Raw genomic sequence first — 22,177 nt, forward strand, 5'->3', positions numbered from 1 at the left:
ATTGAAGACTTTATCAAAAGTATGCGTAGGAAAAGGTACAGTTTCATGACAGTACAGTTCACTGGTACAAGGTCAACTAAAAGGATAGAATACGTACCAGAAAACCCACCCTCGAACAAACTCACCCTGTCAACTCACCCCAGGGCACAGAAATGTCACCCTGGGGTGAGGAAAACTCGACCGCAGAAAACTCACCTAGGAAAACTCACCCAATTTATTTGAGAACTTTAGTTACTTTGCAAATTATTATATTATAAAACATGCATTAACAACATTAACGTTGTGATGTGACGCGTTGTGAGCTTGTAGATCGTCTATTTTCAAATATTTTGTACTTTTACTTTTGGTACTTTTTCTGATGCCAACACTTCATCCTTTCTCTCTCTCTGTCTGTGTGTGTGTGTGTGTGTGTGTGTGTGTGTGTGTGTGTGTGTGTGTGTGTGTGTGTGTTTTGTTAGAATATTTCAATAATTTGTGCGTTGTGAGCATGCATCTGCTATTCAAATAGCAGATCATAAGTACATAGATTTATAGGGTTAAACTGATTTTGATACTATAACTTTTAACCAACACAATGTAAAGTAAACAGTTATTGCTCACTGTCAGAGTTACAAACGACAAATCAACACTGATGATTTGATAAATAACTAACTGGATAATTTTCCATCCATCCATATTCAACCACTTATCTGGAGTCGAGTTCCAGCAGAGTTCCAGACATCCCTTTCCAGGCAACATCAGCCACTTCATCCTGGGGGATCCCGATGTGTTCCAAGGCCAGCGTGGAGATATAATCTCCTCACCTGGTTCTGTCATCTCCACGGTCACCTCCCAGTGGGACATGCCGAGAAGAGCACCCAAGGGAGACACCCAAGAAGCATCCTTACTAGATGGCTGAACCCTTTCCCTCTTCAGGACCGTTCTTCTCCATGGGGTGCATGGGATCCTGGATCAGGGCAGAAGTCCACGTAAAGCTGGCACCTGTAGCATCCTGTGGCTGCTGGTTGGCACCTCGACAGAGTTTCAAAGACTGGATCGCTTTGAACAAAATGCCTTAAATCATGAACACAGCGATTCTACTCACCTCTATAACGACTGAATTCCAAACATTGCTGGCCCACAATAACCTACGTGGCTTGGAAGAGACCTGTGTTCCTAAATGTAGACTGACAGAGCCATTCATTTTAGATACAGGCAGTAAACTCAATGAGTTATGACAATGGTAGTGTAAGAGGGAAAAGCTGGGTCTGCCTGGGAGCCAGGGGGAGCAGTAGAGCGAGAGAAAGGGGAAGAGGAGGAGAAGAGAGAGAGGGGGAAAAAGGAAATGATTTTGTTGTGATTGTTACACTGTTCTAGCCGGTGGCCGTTCTGTACACATGCCTGACTTTGAATGAACAGTAAAAGGTTTATACCCGCACATGGTGCCTCGTTCTTTACATAACACCGTCAGAGTTCAGTTGTTATAGTAGTACTAGTGCTGAATGTGAAAGCAGGGTGGTGAACAAGAGTCGGTGTTTGATGAACCAATGCACTTTTATTTAAAATGAAACAGCAACACAGAATGCAACGTTCCAGCAATGTAGCTACTGTACTGTATTTCCCTTATGTTGATATATAAAGCTAATGAGTTCTAAATTATGTGTTCTTCATTATCCAAGTTTTGACACCTAACCCATTCAAATAATACATCCAGAGAGTTTTGAGACATCTCAGTGTGTAATGACATGGATATGACAACGTGTTTCTTGAGAATCACATTATCATTATTGTTTGATGCACTTTGTCAAAACTGATTCAAACATCACTTCATTTTAAGTGTGGTAATTCTGCATTTAGTCAGGGAAAAATACTAGCAGCGCTCCACAAAAACCTTAAGAAAGACTTGAGACTACATTTCTCTTTATTTTTCCATGCCCAATAAAGTGCTCAAAGTGCTCCAAGTGTAAAGTGCAGCAAACGGTTCGGCTATATGAACCACAGACAGACCGACATGCTTCTCATATAGGCCAACCCAGGTGCTCGAACTCATTATCAGAATCAGGGATGGCAAGTTCACCTCTATGGCATTTACATGGAAAATAACACAACGTTACTTCATAATTATACATCAAACAACAAAATACATGGATAACTCTTATATTACATTGACAATACCACGTAGAAAAAATACTCTAAACAGGAAGAAATCACCTCATATATACAGTACCACAATACATTTCAAATACATGGTTGTAGAAAGTTCTTATTTACCATGCTTTACAAATTAAATACAGGTATCTCTCAATTTAGAATATCCATTTAGTAGGCCTATAGTAGAAAAAAGACACTTTATCCCCTGTCCAATTCTGTACAACTCAAAATGATTATCATGAATCAAAAAACATTTTGGGAGGAAATTCCTATCCTATATACCAGTGGTTCTCAACCTTTTTACACCAAGTACCACCTCAGAAAATATCTGTCCCTCCAGCCACCATAATAACTGGTGTAAAAATACAGGTGCGTAGACCTACCCCATCCTATTCAGATATGCACAGTTAACACAGGAGCCCAATTTATTCCTTGAATTCATGGAGATTTTAGTTGTTGGCGCATTATTAAGCCAATAATTGAATGACCGGGTCATCTGCCAATTTAGCTAGGCCTACTACGTCTCGTCTGTGAACTTCCCGTGCAAACTGTGCTACAGTAGTATTTCAGCATGACTGGAGAGCCTATTTCAACCAATTGCTGAAGAACTACCTGTAGTATAATATAAATATTTCACTCCACTTTCTTCTTTTTTGGGAGACTCCTCTGAGAGGGGACCACCAGAGAGGTGCCTAAGAACCAGTAGTGGTACATGTACCACATGTTGAGAACCACTGCTATATACAGTAGATATCACAAAATAATCTAACCATTAAATGGAAAAGGGATTCCTATAGGAAGCACTGGAGGGAGAGGTTCTCGTTCGTGCCTCCAGGGCTGACAGACTGTGTTACACAAAATTAATGCCTCAGCTCTTAGTGCTCGCGTCAGGTTGGGGGTCAAATATGATTATTTTGGGGGTCGTGGCCTGAAAATGTTGACTGTTGACTTTGATGACAGTTTGGTCTGAATCTAATTCACAATGAGCAGTACGTCTCTCGGCAACCAACAATTCATTGCTGAGGCGTCCACCATCCAGTTTGATTTGATTGACAAATTAAACTTAACAAATCAATATTGCATCTTATTTATGTAAAAGATTTTGTAGCAACAACAAAGAATCAACAAGTGAAATAAAAAAAAAAAAAAAGAAATACAAATACTGTATTTACATCCTACGAGTTAGGATGAGTAAATGCAGGGGACACAATTTCATGTATGTTCAAATATATAATGACAAAATTATAATTATTAAATGTCTTTCTTTCATTCTCTCTCTGGGAAGACATGCAACTTACTTAATACTGATGTAAACTATTTGCTCACCGTATTTACTTTTTGTGTGTGTGTGTGAGACGTCCAGTGCTAATCTGCACACACAAACCAAACTTTGTATTTACGCTGCCAGTAGACCACACATGTGGAGGACACGGTTTTGGTAATTATGATGATGGCCTGCTGTGCTGTTAACTGTTGGAAAAGGCATCGGATGCACCAGTACTGCTAGATGTTGCACCTGGTGAAGTCACGTTGTAACCATCTGATAGAAAAGAGAGGAGCACAGCACAGGACAGTTTCAGTACACAGCAATGGAACAAGGGATGCAGGGGTTACCGGGGAAGATAACATTTTAAAAGAAAAATATAAAGGGCTAGGGTTACTGATGTGTAACTGACACACCAGACATACTGTAAACCAGGGGTTTTCAAAGTGGGTGACAGGGCACCCTGGGGTGCCGCGACGGCAGTCCAGGGGTGCCGCGAGATCATTTGATAATATTTGGAATTTATTTGGACACTTGAAAAAATATTTCTATCATTTTAAACTTGAAGTACAAAGTTATTTTCAGTCAGTTCTAACCAAAATGGCTATTATCTCCAAGTTTCAAATGTGTACGACTTTTGGTAAAGCAAAGCCCTGCTTCATCATACAAGACTGTCGCACAAAACTAGTGAAAACAGCCGATCTACAAGCACACAACGCCTCGCGATGTGTGCTTGTAGATCTGCTGTTTTCACTAGTTTAGTACATTTTATAGATGATAAATACAAAACGAACGGTTTTGAACATACAAGGTTTCCACCCGACAACGAACGATATGCTATAAATATAAGGTGCTGGGAGTGAAAATTATAATGTAGGGGTGCCTCAGATTAAACAAATATTTATGGGGTGCCCTGTGACAAAAAAGTTTGGGAACCCCTGCTGTAAACCAAGCCAGACCCTAGCTCATTTCGTTACATTTTCTTCACTAGAGTCTTGTTAAATGCAGGAATGGACTTTTTTTTCTTCAGAAACCGGCATAGAGGGAACCAACATGACTGAATCATTGTTAACATTCAGATAGATTGATAGATAGATATGTCACAGTACATTTGGAAATGTTGTGAGATTGAAAAAGGTGCACTAGTTTTTCGGCACGAGGCGGAGTGTGGGAGGCTGACCACAACAAAAAACAAAATTGACAGCTAGCCAGCTATGCTAGAAGGGACACTGTCTGGTCGGAAAACATCATTCCGAATAAAATAAATAATCTTATCATATGTCGTGATTATTTATTTCATGAGTGGGGAAAATATTCTTGCTATATGGGACTTTCCGCTGTATTTCCTTGTCCACGGACACCATCGGAAGTGCGCAGAATGAAGGGGACTTGTTGTGAAGTACCCTTCATTTGACAGAATCGTAAATTATCTTCCCCCCTAGTTTTGCTACCCCCAGACATCAACACGCTCATCCTAGCAACACTGTGGTTAGCCGCTTAGCTTTAGCACAACGGGCCTCAAAATGTCCTGTTTCAAAAATTCTAGAAAGCAAATGTAGATTTCCGGAGAAGGCTGGTTCACGAGGCTAGGCGGAGCGCCCGTCACGAGCGCCGATTCTATAGAGCACACCACCGCACGTGCTCCCCCTATCGGCTGGGAGGGGGAGCCCCCCCCCCCTTTAAGCGTTATGGAGAACTCTTTCTAACGCTAAGGACTACAGTTAACACATTTCAAGAGGTTAGAGGGAATTACGCAAATATGGAAAACAGCAGCCCCGTCCCTGACACACGTGTCTGTCGGAAATTATTTTTGATGGCTCAGATGGAGGAGGAAGACGGGACAGTAACAAATGGTGAGTTAATATGAACAGAACTGACGGCCTGGAGTTGTCAACTTAGCCAATGTGAAGCCCCAAAATCAGATTTAATAAAGAAAAACCCGATTTAACCCAATCTAATGTGCACGCACATGGAACGGACCCCCCCCACCCGCCTACCGGTGACCAGGCGCCCGTGGGTGGTGAACTTTGATATAGGATATCATACTGTACCTCTTCCTCTTCTCAGGAAGAATCCCAGTCTCGTTGAAAGGGTTTCTGTGGCGCTCTGTAAGGAAGACCAAATATACAGATATTTGAGATGCGACCGATGCACTGTTCACCACAGTGATTTAAAGGCAGAACAACTTACCCTTGTAGCTGAACCAGAACTTGACGTAAGTGGCTTTATTTTCAATTCCTGTCGAATCTGAAATACGATCAGAAAAGTGGGATCAGAAATTAAAACATTTTAAGCCCTGAAAAAAATAAGAGGTTATCATTCTCCTTGCCGTGTAATGTTGCATAACATTCCAGGCAGGGTGAATATTTGTTTATTTTATTTGATCAAAGCATCCAAAAAAGCCGTGTTTGGAAGAGGGGCCGCTCTCCATCCTGACATGCTGCCATTCCAACATTGACTTCTAATTGTCTGAGTGGCAGCACTTCCATAGAGGTTAGGGTTAGGTATAGGGTTAGTGTTGGAATGGCAGGATGTCGGAATGGGGGGATGCACCCGTTTGGAAGCCAAGGTTGACATGGTGACTCCTTAGCGGAGGATGCTCGCTGTGTCAGTTTAGCAGTGGCCGCTTTCCGGTTCCCAGTTCGATCCCAGCTCCCCCAGAGTTAGTGTCGAAGTGTCCTTGTGCAAGATGCTGAACCCCTAATTGCTCCCGATGAGCAGGTTGGTGCCTTGTTTCCTCCGCCATCGGTGTATGAATGTTAGTGTGAATGGATGTATGTAAGGCACAATCATGGTGAAGCGCCTCAGATAAAACCGCTATATAAATGCACCATTTACCATTCACCTGTTACTTTATGTATAGATCAGTGGTTCACCACCAAATGAATGTGTATGTGACCACGGACCCCCATCTGAAAATATTTGGTGACAGGGTCCACCATAGATGATTTGCGTTGTTAAAATATTTCAAATATTCAAAATGTTTCTCTATTTTTCAAGATTTCTTTGAAAATAGATGCAATCTGATCTTTATGCCATATTAACAACGTTTGCCCGGGACCCCCATGGACCCCCTGAAGGGCCTATGGAGGCCCCCGGTCCCCACTTTGAGAACCACTGCTTCAGATTGTGCAGATCATTCAGCTAAAACAGAAGAATGCCAGCACTCACGGCGGTGTCTTTCTGTACTTTTAAATAGACACAAGCCGCATGCAAACGCATGCAATGATCTTATCATGCTGAGGACTGTGCTGCCTGGGCATATAAAAAATATATACGTATACCTAAAGGGCACTTCCTTTGAGTGCTGAAGTGTGGGGCGGCATAGCTCAGGGGTAGAGAAACCGTTATTAGAGCACGAAGGGTTCCCAGTTCGAATCCGGGCTCCCCCTGAGTTAATGTCGAAGGGTCCCTGGGCAAGACTCTGAACCCCACATTGCTCCCGGTGAGCAGGTTGGTGCCTTGCATGGTTTCCTCCGCCACCGGTGTATGAATGTGTGTGTGAATGGGTGAATGTAATGCACAATCTCTGTAAAGCGCTTTGGATAAAAGCGCTATATAAATGCACCATTTACCAAGTACATCCTCAAATCCCCCCAAGCCACGTACTGAATCAGAAATCTATTTTGAGTCAGGAATCATTTTCAATTGAGAATCGATTTTTAATCGAATATTGACCCCAAGAATCTAAATTACATGGAAACGTTAAGGGACACCCTCGGCCACAAGGTAAATAAAGTCTATATGTTGTGTATGGTGTATGGGCTTTCAGAAAGCCATTAATTGCAAAGCCCCATACCCATAGGCCTACTGTATGTACTCACCTTTTTGTCCAGCAGTGTTCCAAACACCAATATGAAGAATCCCTTTGTAAAGATACAATGAGATCAGTTAAAAGGCAGGATTAAGTGTTTAACGCTTTACTTTCCAATGACCTCATGCCACTGTTACCATGTGTACTGACGTATATTAAAATATCATACTTAATGTATTTACAGAGTAATGTACTGTACTGTACCGTATGTGCAGTTTAAATAAACACCTGTTAAAGAGCATTCCTAACATGGTGTTATTCATACCATAGACCAGGGGTCTAAGGGGTCAACGTTTTCAGGCCAAGGACCCCTTAGTTGAGAGAGAGATGAAGCGGGGACCCCACATAGATTTCATTGATTCCATTATAGCTTAATCGTTTGACAGTACAATCATCAGTGTATTTTGGAATCATGTCAAGTGTTTTCAGATATTTAACCACTTGAACCGTCAATACATAATAAACTTTCACCTTTCACTGTACTTAGTGTGCTCTTTTTCCCCCTCTACACCAAACCTCTTTGCCGAAAATAGCCGATCTACAAGCTCACAAGGCCTCGCAGCACGAGGCCATGTGAGCTTGTAGATCTGCTATTTTTGGCTACAGTTCTCAGAATATGGAGGACCCCCTGTAGTAACTCTGAGGACAGCCTAGGGCAGGGGTTTTCAAAGTGGGTGACGGGGCACCCTGGGGTGCCGCAACGGCAGTCCAGGGGTGCCGTGAGATAATTTGATAATATTTGAAATTTATTTGGATATTTAAAAATATATTTATTAGTATAATTTTAAACTTGTACAAAGTACAAAGTTATTTTCAGTCAGTTCTTACCAAAATGGCTATTATCTTGCTTTCCTCGAAACATAATCACTAAAATATGCTATAAATATAAGGTGCTGGGAGTGAAAATTAGGAATATAATAATGTAGGGGTGCCTCGGATGAAAACAATATTTATAGGGGTGCCCCGAGTCAAAAAAGTTTGGGAACCCCTGCCCTAGGGGTCCCGGACGGACCCCCTGTTGAAGACCCCTGCCATAGACTTTACTCCATATTCATAAGTTGCACATTACCATAATATGAACTGCTCTGTGTCAAATACCTGTAGTGAATTAAAGACTGCAAACGCAACATGGATTCCATAGTTGGATGGATCAACCATGGTTCCTATTCCCAGACCCCATGTAGTTCCGAAAAAAGGCGTTAGCACGGCCAAACTTCTAGCGATGGTCACCAGGACATGCCGCTCATCAGCCCGCGACGAATCTCTTGACATTTGGCTTCTCAACATTTTGTACATCACTACAATGAGGATCAAGAAGTTTATGGCCACTATCACGAGGGCAGGGATGACAAACGCCAACAGAGCCTTGGAGGGGTCCCAGTTCAGCCAGCAGACCTCCTTTCTTTTGATATAATTCTTATCGGGTGCAGTCACCGCTATGGTTATAATGGCGATGATGAGAGGTGCTCCGTAGCCTAGAGAGAAACCAATAGCTAGCATGCTTTTTTTAGACAAATTCCCCAGGACGGCTACTGTGCGATATAGCAACAGCAAAGCAGATGCCAGCATCCAAAAGAACAGGGCCAGGTAGAAAAAATGGATAAAGAAAGTTGCAGCAGTGCATGCTGGTACGTTGGCTTTCTTTTGGTCTGAAATGGCTGCCCCAATAATAAACCAAATGTCTGCAATCAGAAGCGACACAGCAATGTTGACGATGGACACATGGCGCAAGTATGAGGTGTTGTTCCTGCTTACTTTCCTCCAGATGACGGTTTCAATAATGAGACATATGACCAAGCAACCCATGGATATGCCGACTCCAATGTAGGTTATGTAGTCCAGAATTCGTTGTTGTTCCTCGGTAAACGGAATAAAGGGCGACATGAGGATAGAGAAGGAGGTGAGATGGTTGCAGTTGCAGGTCACAGTTCCATTAGCATGACTCACCACCACACATCCCTCAGTGTCCCATGCGCCAAGACCTCTGAGGAGACTAAAGTTCCAGAAGACGCACTGAGGGTTTCCCAGAGTGTCATTGCCCAGAGTCTCATTAAAAATATCAAAGGTGAACGACACATTCTCGATAGCGGCTTTCGTTTTGACTAGAACCACATTTCCATTGATGACAGTGGAATTTGTGTCATTGTTGGTGGCGTTTCTTGCGGGAAGGACATTATGCATTGACACAAATATCAATGTGGTGATATTGATACTGCGAGGAATGTTCGAGTCTGGTATGTCTATCTCAACCGATGAATTCAGATCGTTGTAATAGGCGCCTGTGAATGTGGTTTTGTTCAAGGTAATGAGCGGTGTTTCAATCACAAAAGAGTCATTGGCCAGGTTGCCAGTTATTGTTTCAACAGATTCCAGTAAGTTTGAGCCACTTTGAGGTGGAGGAGCAGCACTTCTTATATCTGATGATTCGCTTTTAGTGGCGTTGTCATTTAAAACCTTCCATGAATCCTTTGCCGCATCAGATATGAGAACATCTACAGTTTTCAGGATATTCTAAAAAATAAGGAGAAAAAGACATATGTACAAAATGTTGTTTTGAAGATGTATTTCTAGTGCATATTCCTCAGACAAAAATACAAAAACTGGGTATAACTAAAGATAAAGACTAGAATTTGTTTACATTTACATTTTGTCCGGTTATTAAAACATTACTGAACTTACCTGAATACCTGAATGGATTCAACTATGGCCAAATATATGCAGTATGTGCAGTTATGAATGTTTGAATTTTGTTTGTAAATAAATCTGCTCTCCAGAGTCTATTTTTGGATATACCTTTCAAACATTTATGAATTAAAATGCAAAAATAATATAACTTTGACACAAAATAAACAAATAATACTGTATAATAGTTCACCTACCGTCATTAGTACTTTATTTATTGGTCTACTTGTATTTGCCACACTATTCAGTATGCCAACAATGGCACCAATGTTGGCAGGTGATTTAACCACTTCTTCAGTCTTTTCTTCAGCGACTGTGCTCAAGTCTTTCAGAAACTTTGAAACCTCTTTCTCAGTCAGAGACTGTAGATCCTGAGATATAAAAGGCAGTAGTTGTATGTAGTAATGTAGTAGTAAACAGCTATATACAATCAAGTTATGACCTGCTGCCAATCAAGTACAACAATTTGGGATGGCACTATAATTCAACAGATTATGCTGTAAATTATGTTGATGTATGGTGTTATATTGCTTGATGTACTGAATCCTCCAACTGGCTCTAGGCCCCTGGGGGACACCAGACAGTATATATTTTGTGCGGTGCAAACCTCTCTGTTTCACTATGTGTATGTCAGCCAAATAAATTAGCCAAAACAATTAGCCCAAAAAATTAATACGCACAATACACACAATGTCACCTGACACCACGGACAGAACGGCCCATACAAGGAGATATGCAGTGCACGTGTCGTTTTTGCACCGCTCACTTCGCAATGGTGTGATTTTACTTTTCTTTTCTTATTTTTATTTTTTTACCTGAGACTGATCAATTAAATCGTCAATCACTTTCAGGATGCACGTGTTTTCTCGAGGATCCCAGTTTCCATCTGCTGTACAAACTGCTGTCTTCTTTCCCACTTCATCCTCTTTGCAGGGTGCCTTATTTTCCTCCCCAACCTTTCCATCACCATACTCTGAATTACTACATACTATATTTTCTAAGGAAAGAAACAAAAGGTTGAAAGTGGTCTCTGTGGTTTTGCCACAGCTCAAAAATCAAGTCAGTACTACTGTACGGATCAGAGACGAGGAGGACAAAAAAGATCACAACGATGAAGGTACAAATATTCATCATCTGGCAGAGAGTGGGTCTACCACCAGTGGAGGAGGAGATTAAGAGAAGAAGGCAGATCGGCCACACACTCCGGAAAACCGATACCAGCATCATGAGACAAGCCCTAAATGGAACCCGCAAGTCACAAGAAAGAGGGGAAGGCCAAAGAACACCTGGTGCAGGGACCTTGAGACTGACATGATCAAGCAGTGTGGACTGACATGGGAAGAGATGGAAAAGAAGGCCCAGGATAGAGGACTCTGGCAGATCAACGGCCTATGCTTCAAGAAAAGGAGTGATAGACAGAAGTAAGTAAGTAATTTGTGTTAATATTTAGCAAATAGAAATGGTTAAATATTTTAAATAAGGTGCAGTATATGGTTCTTACCTTCAGGTATTATTGTGTGTCCATCGTCTTTTAGCTTAGTGAAAATCTTTTCACTTAAAGACTTTAAATTTGAGTTGAAGAAAGTGGTTCCAATCACAACATATTCTGCAATGACACTTCCCGGTCTGTGAAAGAAGTTAATAGAATTAATGAATATTGTTGTTGTAGGACCTGGAGGCATGGTCAATGCTGTTTCACTATTTTGAGCAAATGTAAGTAATTGAAATATTTCAATACTTTTGCTTCAGTGTAGTGCATCAACCTCATCAAGATAATGTTCTCTTATGTGCAAACATACCTAGACAATGACCATGAAATATATACCTGAATCGTTTGAGTTTTGCTGAACTGAAATTCTCGTCTCCAGAGGCAACATCTTTAATCTGTTTGAGAAAGGACCATGAATATTTTACCAGATCATGAATATTTTACCCATGAGACAAATAATTTGTCTCATGGGCAAAGCAGTATGGTAGTGGCAAACCCATAACTAAACAAAGGCTCTCCCACTCGATACTCTAGCAGGGGGTTGCAGCCAGCCCTGGCACATGCTGTCCTTCGGGTGGATTCCAGACAAGGGGGTAACCACATAGACTGACATGTCAGGACTTTGAGTGAAGTTTCTGGGAAATACGGGAGTGTGATCACGCCACTGTTCCAGGCTTTGTTTTGGAGGAAGTCCTGGAAGATTCTACAGTGACCATACAGTGGACCTCATAGATACTATCTAATGGGATTTGAAGATGGCTGTTTCAAAACACAAATCCAAGAATACAGTATGAGTGAACTGGAGGACTTTGCACATTGGGAATTGTATACGATTTCCCATGAATGCTGCCAGAATCTGGTGTCTGGCTATGAGTAATGTTCATGGTCATAACAGCAAAAACGTGCTCTAAGTATTAAAGACACTCTTCAAGTGTCTATATTTGCTTTCAGGAAATATCATATAGTCTCTCCTGGAACTGCTTTTTCTTCCTAGTTAAAGTAGTATTTTTCTGTGGTATTAGGTTTATATGCCTAGTACTGCACACCTACTGTATTTCAGAGCACTTTGTACTCTGATTTGTTGAATGCTCTGTGTGCAATCGCATCAAAGTTGAGATTTTCAGACATTCTTTTTTCTATGTAGTGATGTAAACATGAGAATGAGATACACACACACAATAGGGAATTGTGTGCGCTATAACTTGCATACATGTGCGCATGCACGCACGCACACACACACACGCACACGCACACGCGCACACACACACACACACACACACACACACACACACACACACACACACACACACACACACACACACACACACACACACAAAAGAACGAACAGACTCACAGCTTTATCGATACTGATGAAGAATGGGTGATGGGGATTTTCGTTATTGAGAGCCTCCTCATATTCACGGTCAATCCTGAATTCAAAGGTTTTCTCCACCAACCCTAAAACAAAAAACATTATGATTACTGTGCATTTCCACAGAGGCGTTATTGAATACAACACTATGTGAGTATTCTTTACTGAGGCTTTGGATCTAGTGATGTGGCTGAAGCTTTTTATTACCAGCAATATCCATAATTGTAATTTGTAAAAGAGAGACCAGTCTCCACTCAGGCTTCTATGTCCACTGTTGCGGTTGAGGATTAAAGGCCAGTAGGCCAGGTGTTAAGGTCTTTGCACACTGCTGCGTTTTTCGGGCCGAATATCGGAGTGAATTTCGGAGTGCGTGAATAAAAAAATCAACCTCACGTTATGTCAATCACCTTTGCACACTGCCGCCCATTTCGTATTTATTTTCGGACCAGGGTTGATTTTTTCCGATTTTCGCAGCTATCGCACGGAGTCTCTTGCTCTCTCTCTCTCTTTCCTCTCTCTCTCCCTGGCCTACAGCTTTCGGATTTCCAAAACGCAACGAAAACATGCAGTGCAGTGTGCAACCACCTTTAGTGCCAAACCACTCCTAACCTGAGATACGTGGAGTAATGTTGCCTTTGTATACAGTATATTGTGGCCTTCATATTGTGGTTCTAACATAAAGCTGGTTGCACACTGCACTGCGTGTTTTGGAAATCTGAAATCCGGAGGCCAGGGAGAGAGAGAGTAACGAGAGAGAGAGAGCAAGGGTGGCAACAGTTGCGAAAATCGAAAAAAATCAACCATGGTCCGAAAATAAATACGAAACGGGCGGCAGTGTGCAAACATGATTGACATAACGTGAGGTAGATTCTTTTTATTTACGTGTTCTGAAATTCACTCCGATATCCGGCCCGAAAAACGCAGCAGTGTGTGAAGACCTTTATTCTATACTTGTTGGCTTTTGCACTCCTGCCATGGGCCAGCAGGCGCCCCTCTACTCGACGAATCCACAGAGCGCTGCCATACGATGTAGGCAGTCATAACTGAGTTGTCGCGGTGATCGCACTGTGACACCTCAGTTATGATTACCTACAGAGCAGCGCTCTGTGGATTAATCTCTACACACAGACCTTGACTGCGAGGTACTATATTGTTCTCTATTTTGATTATAATAATGTATTTTTATGTATAATTATAATACATTGTGGGAGCTAATTGTATTTTTATTTTATAGGAATCACTCCATTGCTGGTATTTATTTTATATTTATTTCATTAATGACAAATTAATTCTTATACCCATTGGGTTGGAGGCGACTGTGTCTGGAGGGCTTGTTGCCCCTTTCAATCCACTGCATGCAGTGTGTTTAATAACAACAAATGTGTGTCTGCTGTCTGTCTGTCTGTCTGGTCTGTGTTTTTGTGTGTCGGCCTGACTAACGTGTGCAGGTCTTCTTGTCGTCGTTGTCGAGAGTGTATCCTTCGTTGCAGCCGCAGACACCCAGCAGACAGGTGTGTTCACAGCCACGCTCAGCACACAGGTCTAAACAACACACGCATGCACTGGTTAATACCTGTACCTGTCCTGTACATGCGTGTGTGTATGAATTTTTATTACGTTCTGATGCATGTGAATGTACAGGACCATACAGATGGTGTGGCATGTTTAGCCTATACAATTCATGGCACATACTGTGCATGCCATTACTTCTGACCATTTTCCGCAGGATAATTAATTTACCGGTATGTATTTTTTTAATGTATTTTTACTGTACATAATTTTTAACATAGTGTTTTATTTATTATTTTTCTCTCATTCTCTCATATCATTTGTATTTTTTCGTAGTCTTGATTCTCTTTAGTTTCAGTGAGTCCTTTTTGTCATTTGAGTTTAGTTTTTATTGTCTAAAGGCATAGTATGTAACTTTGCCCTGTGTTTTCATAACAAAACGATAAATACATGTGCATTTTACAGAACATTTCCCTCTATACCAGTAATCATCAGACACTGGAGTAGTGTGGTGGTATTTTCCTGCAGAAACACACTGCCCTCTTGCTGTTTTTCTGTGTTTTCACTGCTTGTTTTGGTAGGCAGGGTCGTTTTTGGGCTACCAAAAGAAACACTAAAAACACCAAAATACAGCAGGATGGCAGTGACGTGTTACGGCACCTCCATACGACTCCAATGGCTGACTACAGCACCTTTCAGATGGGATGCCAGCTTTCTGAGTGATTTTCCCCAACCTTTGAAAAATCGCTGATCTGCTCACTGGAGCCCTCAAATGACACACAAGGGTGTTGTGTAGTCGGAAAATAATCCTTATCTACAGGGGCGTCACAAGGGGGGGGGGGGGGGGGGGGAGTGGGACTGAGTTACTAGGGCCCAAGGTGGAGGGGCCTTAATTATTTTATACTTAGCTATAGAGTGGTTTACTGGTCCCACAAAAAAATCTCCCGTTCATTTTCCTCATAGACTTTCACGAAAATATTAACAGTTAATAACAGTTAATAACATAACTTAACAGTTATGTTAAGCCTCTTTGTAAAAGTCTATGGGGAAAATGAATGGGAGATTTTTTTAGTGGGACCAGTAAACCACTTCTGCTGGGATGCTCTATGTCTATTGCAAATTAGCAGATATACAAGCTCAAAGCGCTGCAAGCTTGTAGATCTGCTATTTTTGAAAAGTCGTGAGAATCTTTGATTATAGGCTATGTATTTTTTAAGCGAACATTTGTAACTCAAATTTTGCTTCTGGGGATCCCTGGAACTAAATATTTTGAGATGGGGGTCCGTGGCCAAATACATATCATTTTGGGGGTCCTTCACATGAAAACGTTTGAGCACCACTGACATGGAAACAAAGGTTTTTCAAAAAACCTTAGAAGGATTTGACTTGCAATATGTTCTTGATTTTTCAAAAATAGCAGATATACAAGCTTAGAGTTGTATATCTGATATACAAGCTTATGCTGTAAGCTTGTATATCTGCTATACGTGCGCGCGTGTGTGTGTGTGTGTGTGTGTGTGTGTGTGTGTGTGTGTGTGTGTGTGTGTGTGTGTGCGTGCGCGCGTGTGTGTGTGTGTGTGTGTGTTACCTGTAGTTACTGGAGGATCAGTTGGTGGAGTTGCTGTTGTCACAGAAAGTAAAAATTGGAAGATTGACTTTTCACAATATTGGTAATACATGAAGTCAGTAACAACATCCTTCTTCTTTGTATCAATATATTTGACCGAGTAAAAACTTCACGCAAAATGACAACACTGTGGCCACTGTCATACACACAATAGCCTGACTGGGAATACACAATACCAGCTCTAACACTCCTGTAGTGTGCAATACAAAAACAGAACATTTACAATACACATGCCCCATAAGGTTATTGTACCTACAAATAATTAGGTCAAATAATTAGGTCATGGATTTACAATGAACTATAATGTCCTCATAATGTTTAGGTAACAATGTGTGTAGGCCTAAGTATGTGTTAAATGTTTGGAAAGTATGGTTTTCTTACAGAAGCGCATTTTGAATAAAATAAACAATAATTTTATTACTATTGCATAAGTTTCCTCTGCTTCCGTTATAGGCTATTAAACTTTAGCAGTGAAAGAGATCACAAGGTTTTTTTGGGGGTGTTCCTTTTAGGCAGGGTGTTTGACTTTACTTGTGCAGTACACATTTTTTTGTTTTGACTGTACTACATTTTTGTCAAATAAAATATTCAATCAAGAGAAACAGCAAGCCCACAATTACACTCTTACAACTTAATAATTACACATTTCATACATATTACACTATTTTTGAATAACATCTACGCACCTGTTTTCAGCTCCTTTGGTGAACTTGGTTCACTTTGACAACCTCTGTCAAAAGCTACAACTCTGACAGAGTAGGTTTCACCACAGTGTAGATCAGTGAAAGAGCAGGAGTGTGCAGAGCTTGAGTCACAGGTGTGGTTGTGTCCATCAAGTGTTGCTGTTGCTTTGTATGATTCTGCTCCTGGAACAGGGGACCAGGACACTGTGCTAGCCCCACATTCTGTAGAAACAGAAACAATACTGGGGGAGCAGGGACCTGGAGAGATGGAGGAAACAAGTGGAGAGAAAGAACTGATCAATTACAACGTTAAAAAGGTCTGCTGAAGACTGTTCAGATATACTGTATATCTTTTAGATTTGAAAACTTGTTCTCTCTGTGTACCTCCAATGAAGTAATGAGGAATGCTGGCATTCCCAGCACAGGAGTCAGCATATGGTGTCACTGTGATGATATAGTTCTGGCCACAGGGCATGTTGGGTATCTGACAGCTGGTACTGTTGGTGGGGCAGTCATGTGTGTGTCCATCCTGATCTACTGCTATCACATTGTAAGCTGTGGCACTGGAGCTTCCTACCCAGGACACATGGGCTGAGTTGGGACACGCCAGACTGGCAACAACATTCTCTGGGGCACATGGAGCTGGGAAGAGAAGAAGGTAAAACACAATGTTGACATGTTATATTAGCCTATGTTCAGGGAATTAAATGAAATACGTAATGATAAATCACACACTTTTAGAGACTTAATTTGACTTTTAGCCAAATTTTCTAATATAACATTTATTTATTGTGACCGTAGTTCGCAGTTTACTATGAAACCCGGCAGATCCTGTCCGTACGCCAGTGTGAAGTCAGTGAGTCAGTGGGTAACACCTTAATGTCTATAGCAGACCTGTTGTGACATCACATTGTTGACTCAATGACCACGACAGCCTGTTCTAGCAATCATATATGGAGATCCCTGATGTCATCAATAATAAGCCCATATTTGGCATTTCCTATTCCAATCTATGTTGGACATGTTCTAAAAAAGGTCTATTTAAATGCTTAAAGGTTCTAGCTTAACAAATCTCTACCAATCTGAGATAACAGCTCTTTGCTATTATTGAAATTCATATCACAAAAATAAATAATATATATATATATATATATATATATATATATATATATATATATATATATATATATATATATATATATATATACTGAAGGCTCAGTTGGTGGAGTTGCTGTTGTCACAGAAAGTAAAAATTGGAAGATTGACTTTTCACAATATTGGTAAAACATGATAAGTCAATAACAACATTCTTCTTCTTTGTATCAATATATTTGACAGAGTAAAAACTTCACGCAAAATGACAACACTGTGGCCACTGTCATACACACAATAGTCTGACTGGGAATACACAATACCAGCTCTAACACTCCTGTAGTGTGCAATACAAAAACAGAACATTTACAATACACATGCCCCATAAGGTTATTGTATCTACAAATAATTAGGTCAAATAATTAGGTCATGGATTTACAATGAACTATAATGTCCTCATAATGTTTAGGTAACAATGTGTGTAGGCCTAAGTATGTGTTAAATGTTTGGAAAGTATGGTTTTCTTACAGAAGCGCATTTTGAATAAAATAAACAATAATTTCATTACTATTGCATAAGTTTCCTCTGCTTCCGTTATAGGCTATTAAACTTTAGCAGTGAAAGAGATCACAAGGTTTTTTTGGGGGTGTTCCTTTTAGGCAGGGTGTTTGACTTTACTTGTGCAGTACACATTTTTTTGTTTTGACTGTACTACATTTTTGTCAAATAAAATATTCAATCAAGAGAAACAGCAAGCCCACAATTACACTCTTACAACTTAATAATTACACATTTCATACATATTACACTATTTTTGAATAACATCTACGCACCTGTTTTCAGCTCCTTTGGTGAACTTGGTTCACTTTGACAACCTCTGTCAAAAGCTACAACTCTGACAGAGTAGGTTTCACCACAGTGTAGATCAGTGAAAGAGCAGGAGTGTGCAGAGCTTGAGTCACAGGTGTGGTTGTGTCCATCAAGTGTTGCTGTTGCTTTGTATGATTCTGCTCCTGGAACAGGGGACCAGGACACTGTGCTAGCCCCACATTCTGTAGAAACAGAAACAATACTGGGGGAGCAGGGACCTGGAGAGATGGAGGAAACAAGTGGAGAGAAAGAACTGATCAATTACAACGTTAAAAAGGTCTGCTGAAGACTGTTCAGATATACTGTATATCTTTTAGATTTGAAAACTTGTTCTCTCTGTGTACCTCCAATGAAGTAATGAGGAATGCTGGCATTCCCAGCACAGGAGTCAGCATATGGTGTCACTGTGATGATATAGTTCTGGCCACAGGGCATGTTGGGTATCTGACAGCTGGTACTGTTGGTGGGGCAGTCATGTGTGTGTCCATCCTGATCTACTGCTATCACATTGTAAGCTGTGGCACTGGAGCTTCCTACCCAGGACACATGGGCTGAGTTGGGACACGCCAGACTGGCAACAACATTCTCTGGGGCACATGGAGCTGGGAAGAGAAGAAGGTAAAACACAATGTTGACATGTTATATTAGCCTATGTTCAGGGAATTAAATGAAATACGTAATGATAAATCACACACTTTTAGAGACTTAATTTGACTTTTAGCCAAATTTTCTAATATAACATTTATTTATTGTGACCGTAGTTCGCAGTTTACTATGAAACCCGGCAGATCCTGTCCGTACGCCAGTGTGAAGTCAGTGAGTCAGTGGGTAACACCTTAATGTCTATAGCAGACCTGTTGTGACATCACATTGTTGACTCAATGACCACGACAGCCTGTTCTAGCAATCATATATGGAGATCCCTGATGTCATCAATAATAAGCCCATATTTGGCATTTCCTATTCCAATCTATGTTGGACATGTTCTAAAAAAGGTCTATTTAAATGCTTAAAGGTTCTAGCTTAACGAATCTCTACCAATCTGAGATAACAGCTCTTTGCTATTATTGAAATTCATATCACAAAAATAAATAAATAATATATAATATATATATATATATATATATATATATATATATATATATATATATATATATACTGAAGGCTCAGTTGGTGGAGTTGCTGTTGTCACAGAAAGTAAAAATTGGAAGATTGACTTTTCACAATATTAGTAAAACATGATAAGTCAATAACAACATCCTTCTTCTTTGTATCAATATATTTGACAGAGTAAAAACTTCACGCAAAATGACAACACTGTGGCCACTGTCATACACACAATAGTCTGACTGGGAATACACAATACCAGCTCTAACACTCCTGTAGTGTGCAATACAAAAACAGAACATTTACAATACACATGCCCCATAAGGTTATTGTATCTACAAATAATTAGGTCAAATAATTAGGTCATGGATTTACAATGAACTATAATGTCCTCATAATGTTTAGGTAACAATGTGTGTAGGCCTAAGTATGTGTTAAATGTTTGGAAAGTATGGTTTTCTTACAGAAGCGCATTTTGAATAAAATAAACAATAATTTCATTACTATTGCATAAGTTTCCTCTGCTTCCGTTATAGGCTATTAAACTTTAGCAGTGAAAGAGATCACAAGGTTCTTTTGGGGGTGTTCCTTTTAGGCAGGGTGTTTGACTTTACTTGTGCAGTACACATTTTTTTGTTTTGACTGTACTACATTTTTGTCAAATAAAATATTCAATCAAGAGAAACAGCAAGCCCACAATTACACTCTTACAACTTAACTCATTGACTGCCAAGGCACGAGTTTCACGAGTTATTACAGTACTCCCAGGCTGCCACAGCCCGAGTTTCCCGAGTTGGAAGCCATTTTGATTTTTGATTTTTTTATTTTTTATTTTTTCAAAAAAAAAATTTATAAAAAAATTTCTAAAAATGCCTCAAATGTATTAGGCATGATCGCAATTGCGAAATTGCATGTTTAGCCCCATAACAAACACATCTTTCAAAATGTCAAAAATGGCTGTTTTGTCTGACTTTGAAGGCTTGTATCTCATGAATGCCTGAACGGATTTCCAAGCGGATTTTTTTGTTTGAAAGCTGTTAAAAAGTACTACACATATGGTGCATATATGGTGCATGGGCGTGCATGATCCGTGCACTAAAAATTGATCCGTGCACTAGAAATTTAGGAACGTGGCATCCTGGTACTTGGCGGCCATCTTGAAAAGGGCATTCAATGAGTTAATAATTACACATTTCATACATATTACACTATTTTGGAATAACATCTACGCACCTGTTTTCAGCTCCTTTGGTGAACTTGGTTCACTTTGACAACCTCTGTCAAAAGCTACAACTCTGACAGAGTAGGTTTCACCACAGTGTAGATCAGTGAAAGAGCAGGAGTGTGCAGAGCTTGAGTCACAGGTGTGGTTGTGTCCATCAAGTGTTGCTGTTGCTTTGTATGATTCTGCTCCTGGAACAGGGGACCAGGACACTGTGCTAGCCCCACATTCTGTAGAAACAGAAACAATACTGGGGGAGCAGGGACCTGGAGAGATGGAGGAAACAAGTGGAGAGAAAGAACTGATCAATTACAACGTTAAAAAGGTCTGCTGAAGACTGTTCAGATATACTGTATATCTTTTAGATTTGAAAACTTGTTCTCTCTGTGTACCTCCAATGAAGTAATGAGGAATGCTGGCATTCCCAGCACAGGAGTCAGCATATGGTGTCACTGTGATGATATAGTTCTGGCCACAGGGCATGTTGGGTATCTGACAGCTGGTACTGTTGGTGGGGCAGTCATGTGTGTGTCCATCCTGATCTACTGCTATCACATTGTAAGCTGTGGCACTGGAGCTTCCTACCCAGGACACATGGGCTGAGTTGGGACACGCCAGACTGGCAACAACATTCTCTGGGGCACATGGAGCTGGGAAGAGAAGAAGGTAAAACACAATGTTGACATGTTATATTAGCCTATGTTCAGGGAATTAAATTAAATACGTAATGATAAATCACACACTTTTAGAGACTTAATTTGACTTTTAGCCAAATGTTCTAATATAACATTTATTTATTGTGACCGTAGTTCGCAGTTTACTATGAAACCCGGCAGATCCTGTCCGTGCGCCAGTGTGAAGTCAGTGAGTCAGTGGGTAACACCTTAATGTCTATAGCATACCTGTTGTGACATCACATTGTTGACTCAATGACCACGCCAGCCTGTTCTAGCAATCATATATGGAGATCCCTGATGTCATCAATAATAAGCCCATATTTGGCATTTCCTATTCCAATCTATGTTGGACATGTTCTAAAAAAGGTCTATTTTGCTGCTTAAAGGTTCTAGCTTAACGAATCTCTACCAATCGAATAACAGCTCTTTGCTATTATTGAAATTCATATCACAAAAAAAAAATAATAATAATAATAATAATAATAATATATATATATATATATATATATATATATATATATATATATATATATATATATATATATATATATATACTGGAGGCTCAGTTGGTGGAGTTGCTGTTGTCACAGAAAGTAAAAATTGGAAGATTGACTTTTTACAATATTGGTAAAACATGAT

General features: G+C 40.4%; 1 protein-coding gene across 1 annotated transcript; it reads right to left on the reverse strand.

The window, feature by feature from the left end:
• Positions 1 to 886: 886 nt before the first annotated feature.
• Positions 887 to 9,389, reverse strand: LOC308300956 (adhesion G-protein coupled receptor F1-like; the record flags this gene model as incomplete). Its single annotated transcript, XM_080744853.1, has 3 exons — positions 887 to 1,030; positions 7,219 to 7,260; positions 8,307 to 9,389. The coding sequence occupies 3 exons, from the start codon at positions 9,387 to 9,389 to the stop codon at positions 887 to 889; spliced, it is 1,269 nt and encodes a 422-aa protein (XP_080600979.1).
• Between the last annotated feature and the right edge of the window lie 12,788 nt (positions 9,390 to 22,177).

Source organism: Nannobrachium achirus, assembly GCF_963921795.1.
Source record: "Nannobrachium achirus genome assembly, chromosome: 16".
In the NCBI taxonomy this organism is placed as follows: domain Eukaryota; kingdom Metazoa; phylum Chordata; class Actinopteri; order Myctophiformes; family Myctophidae; genus Nannobrachium; species Nannobrachium achirus.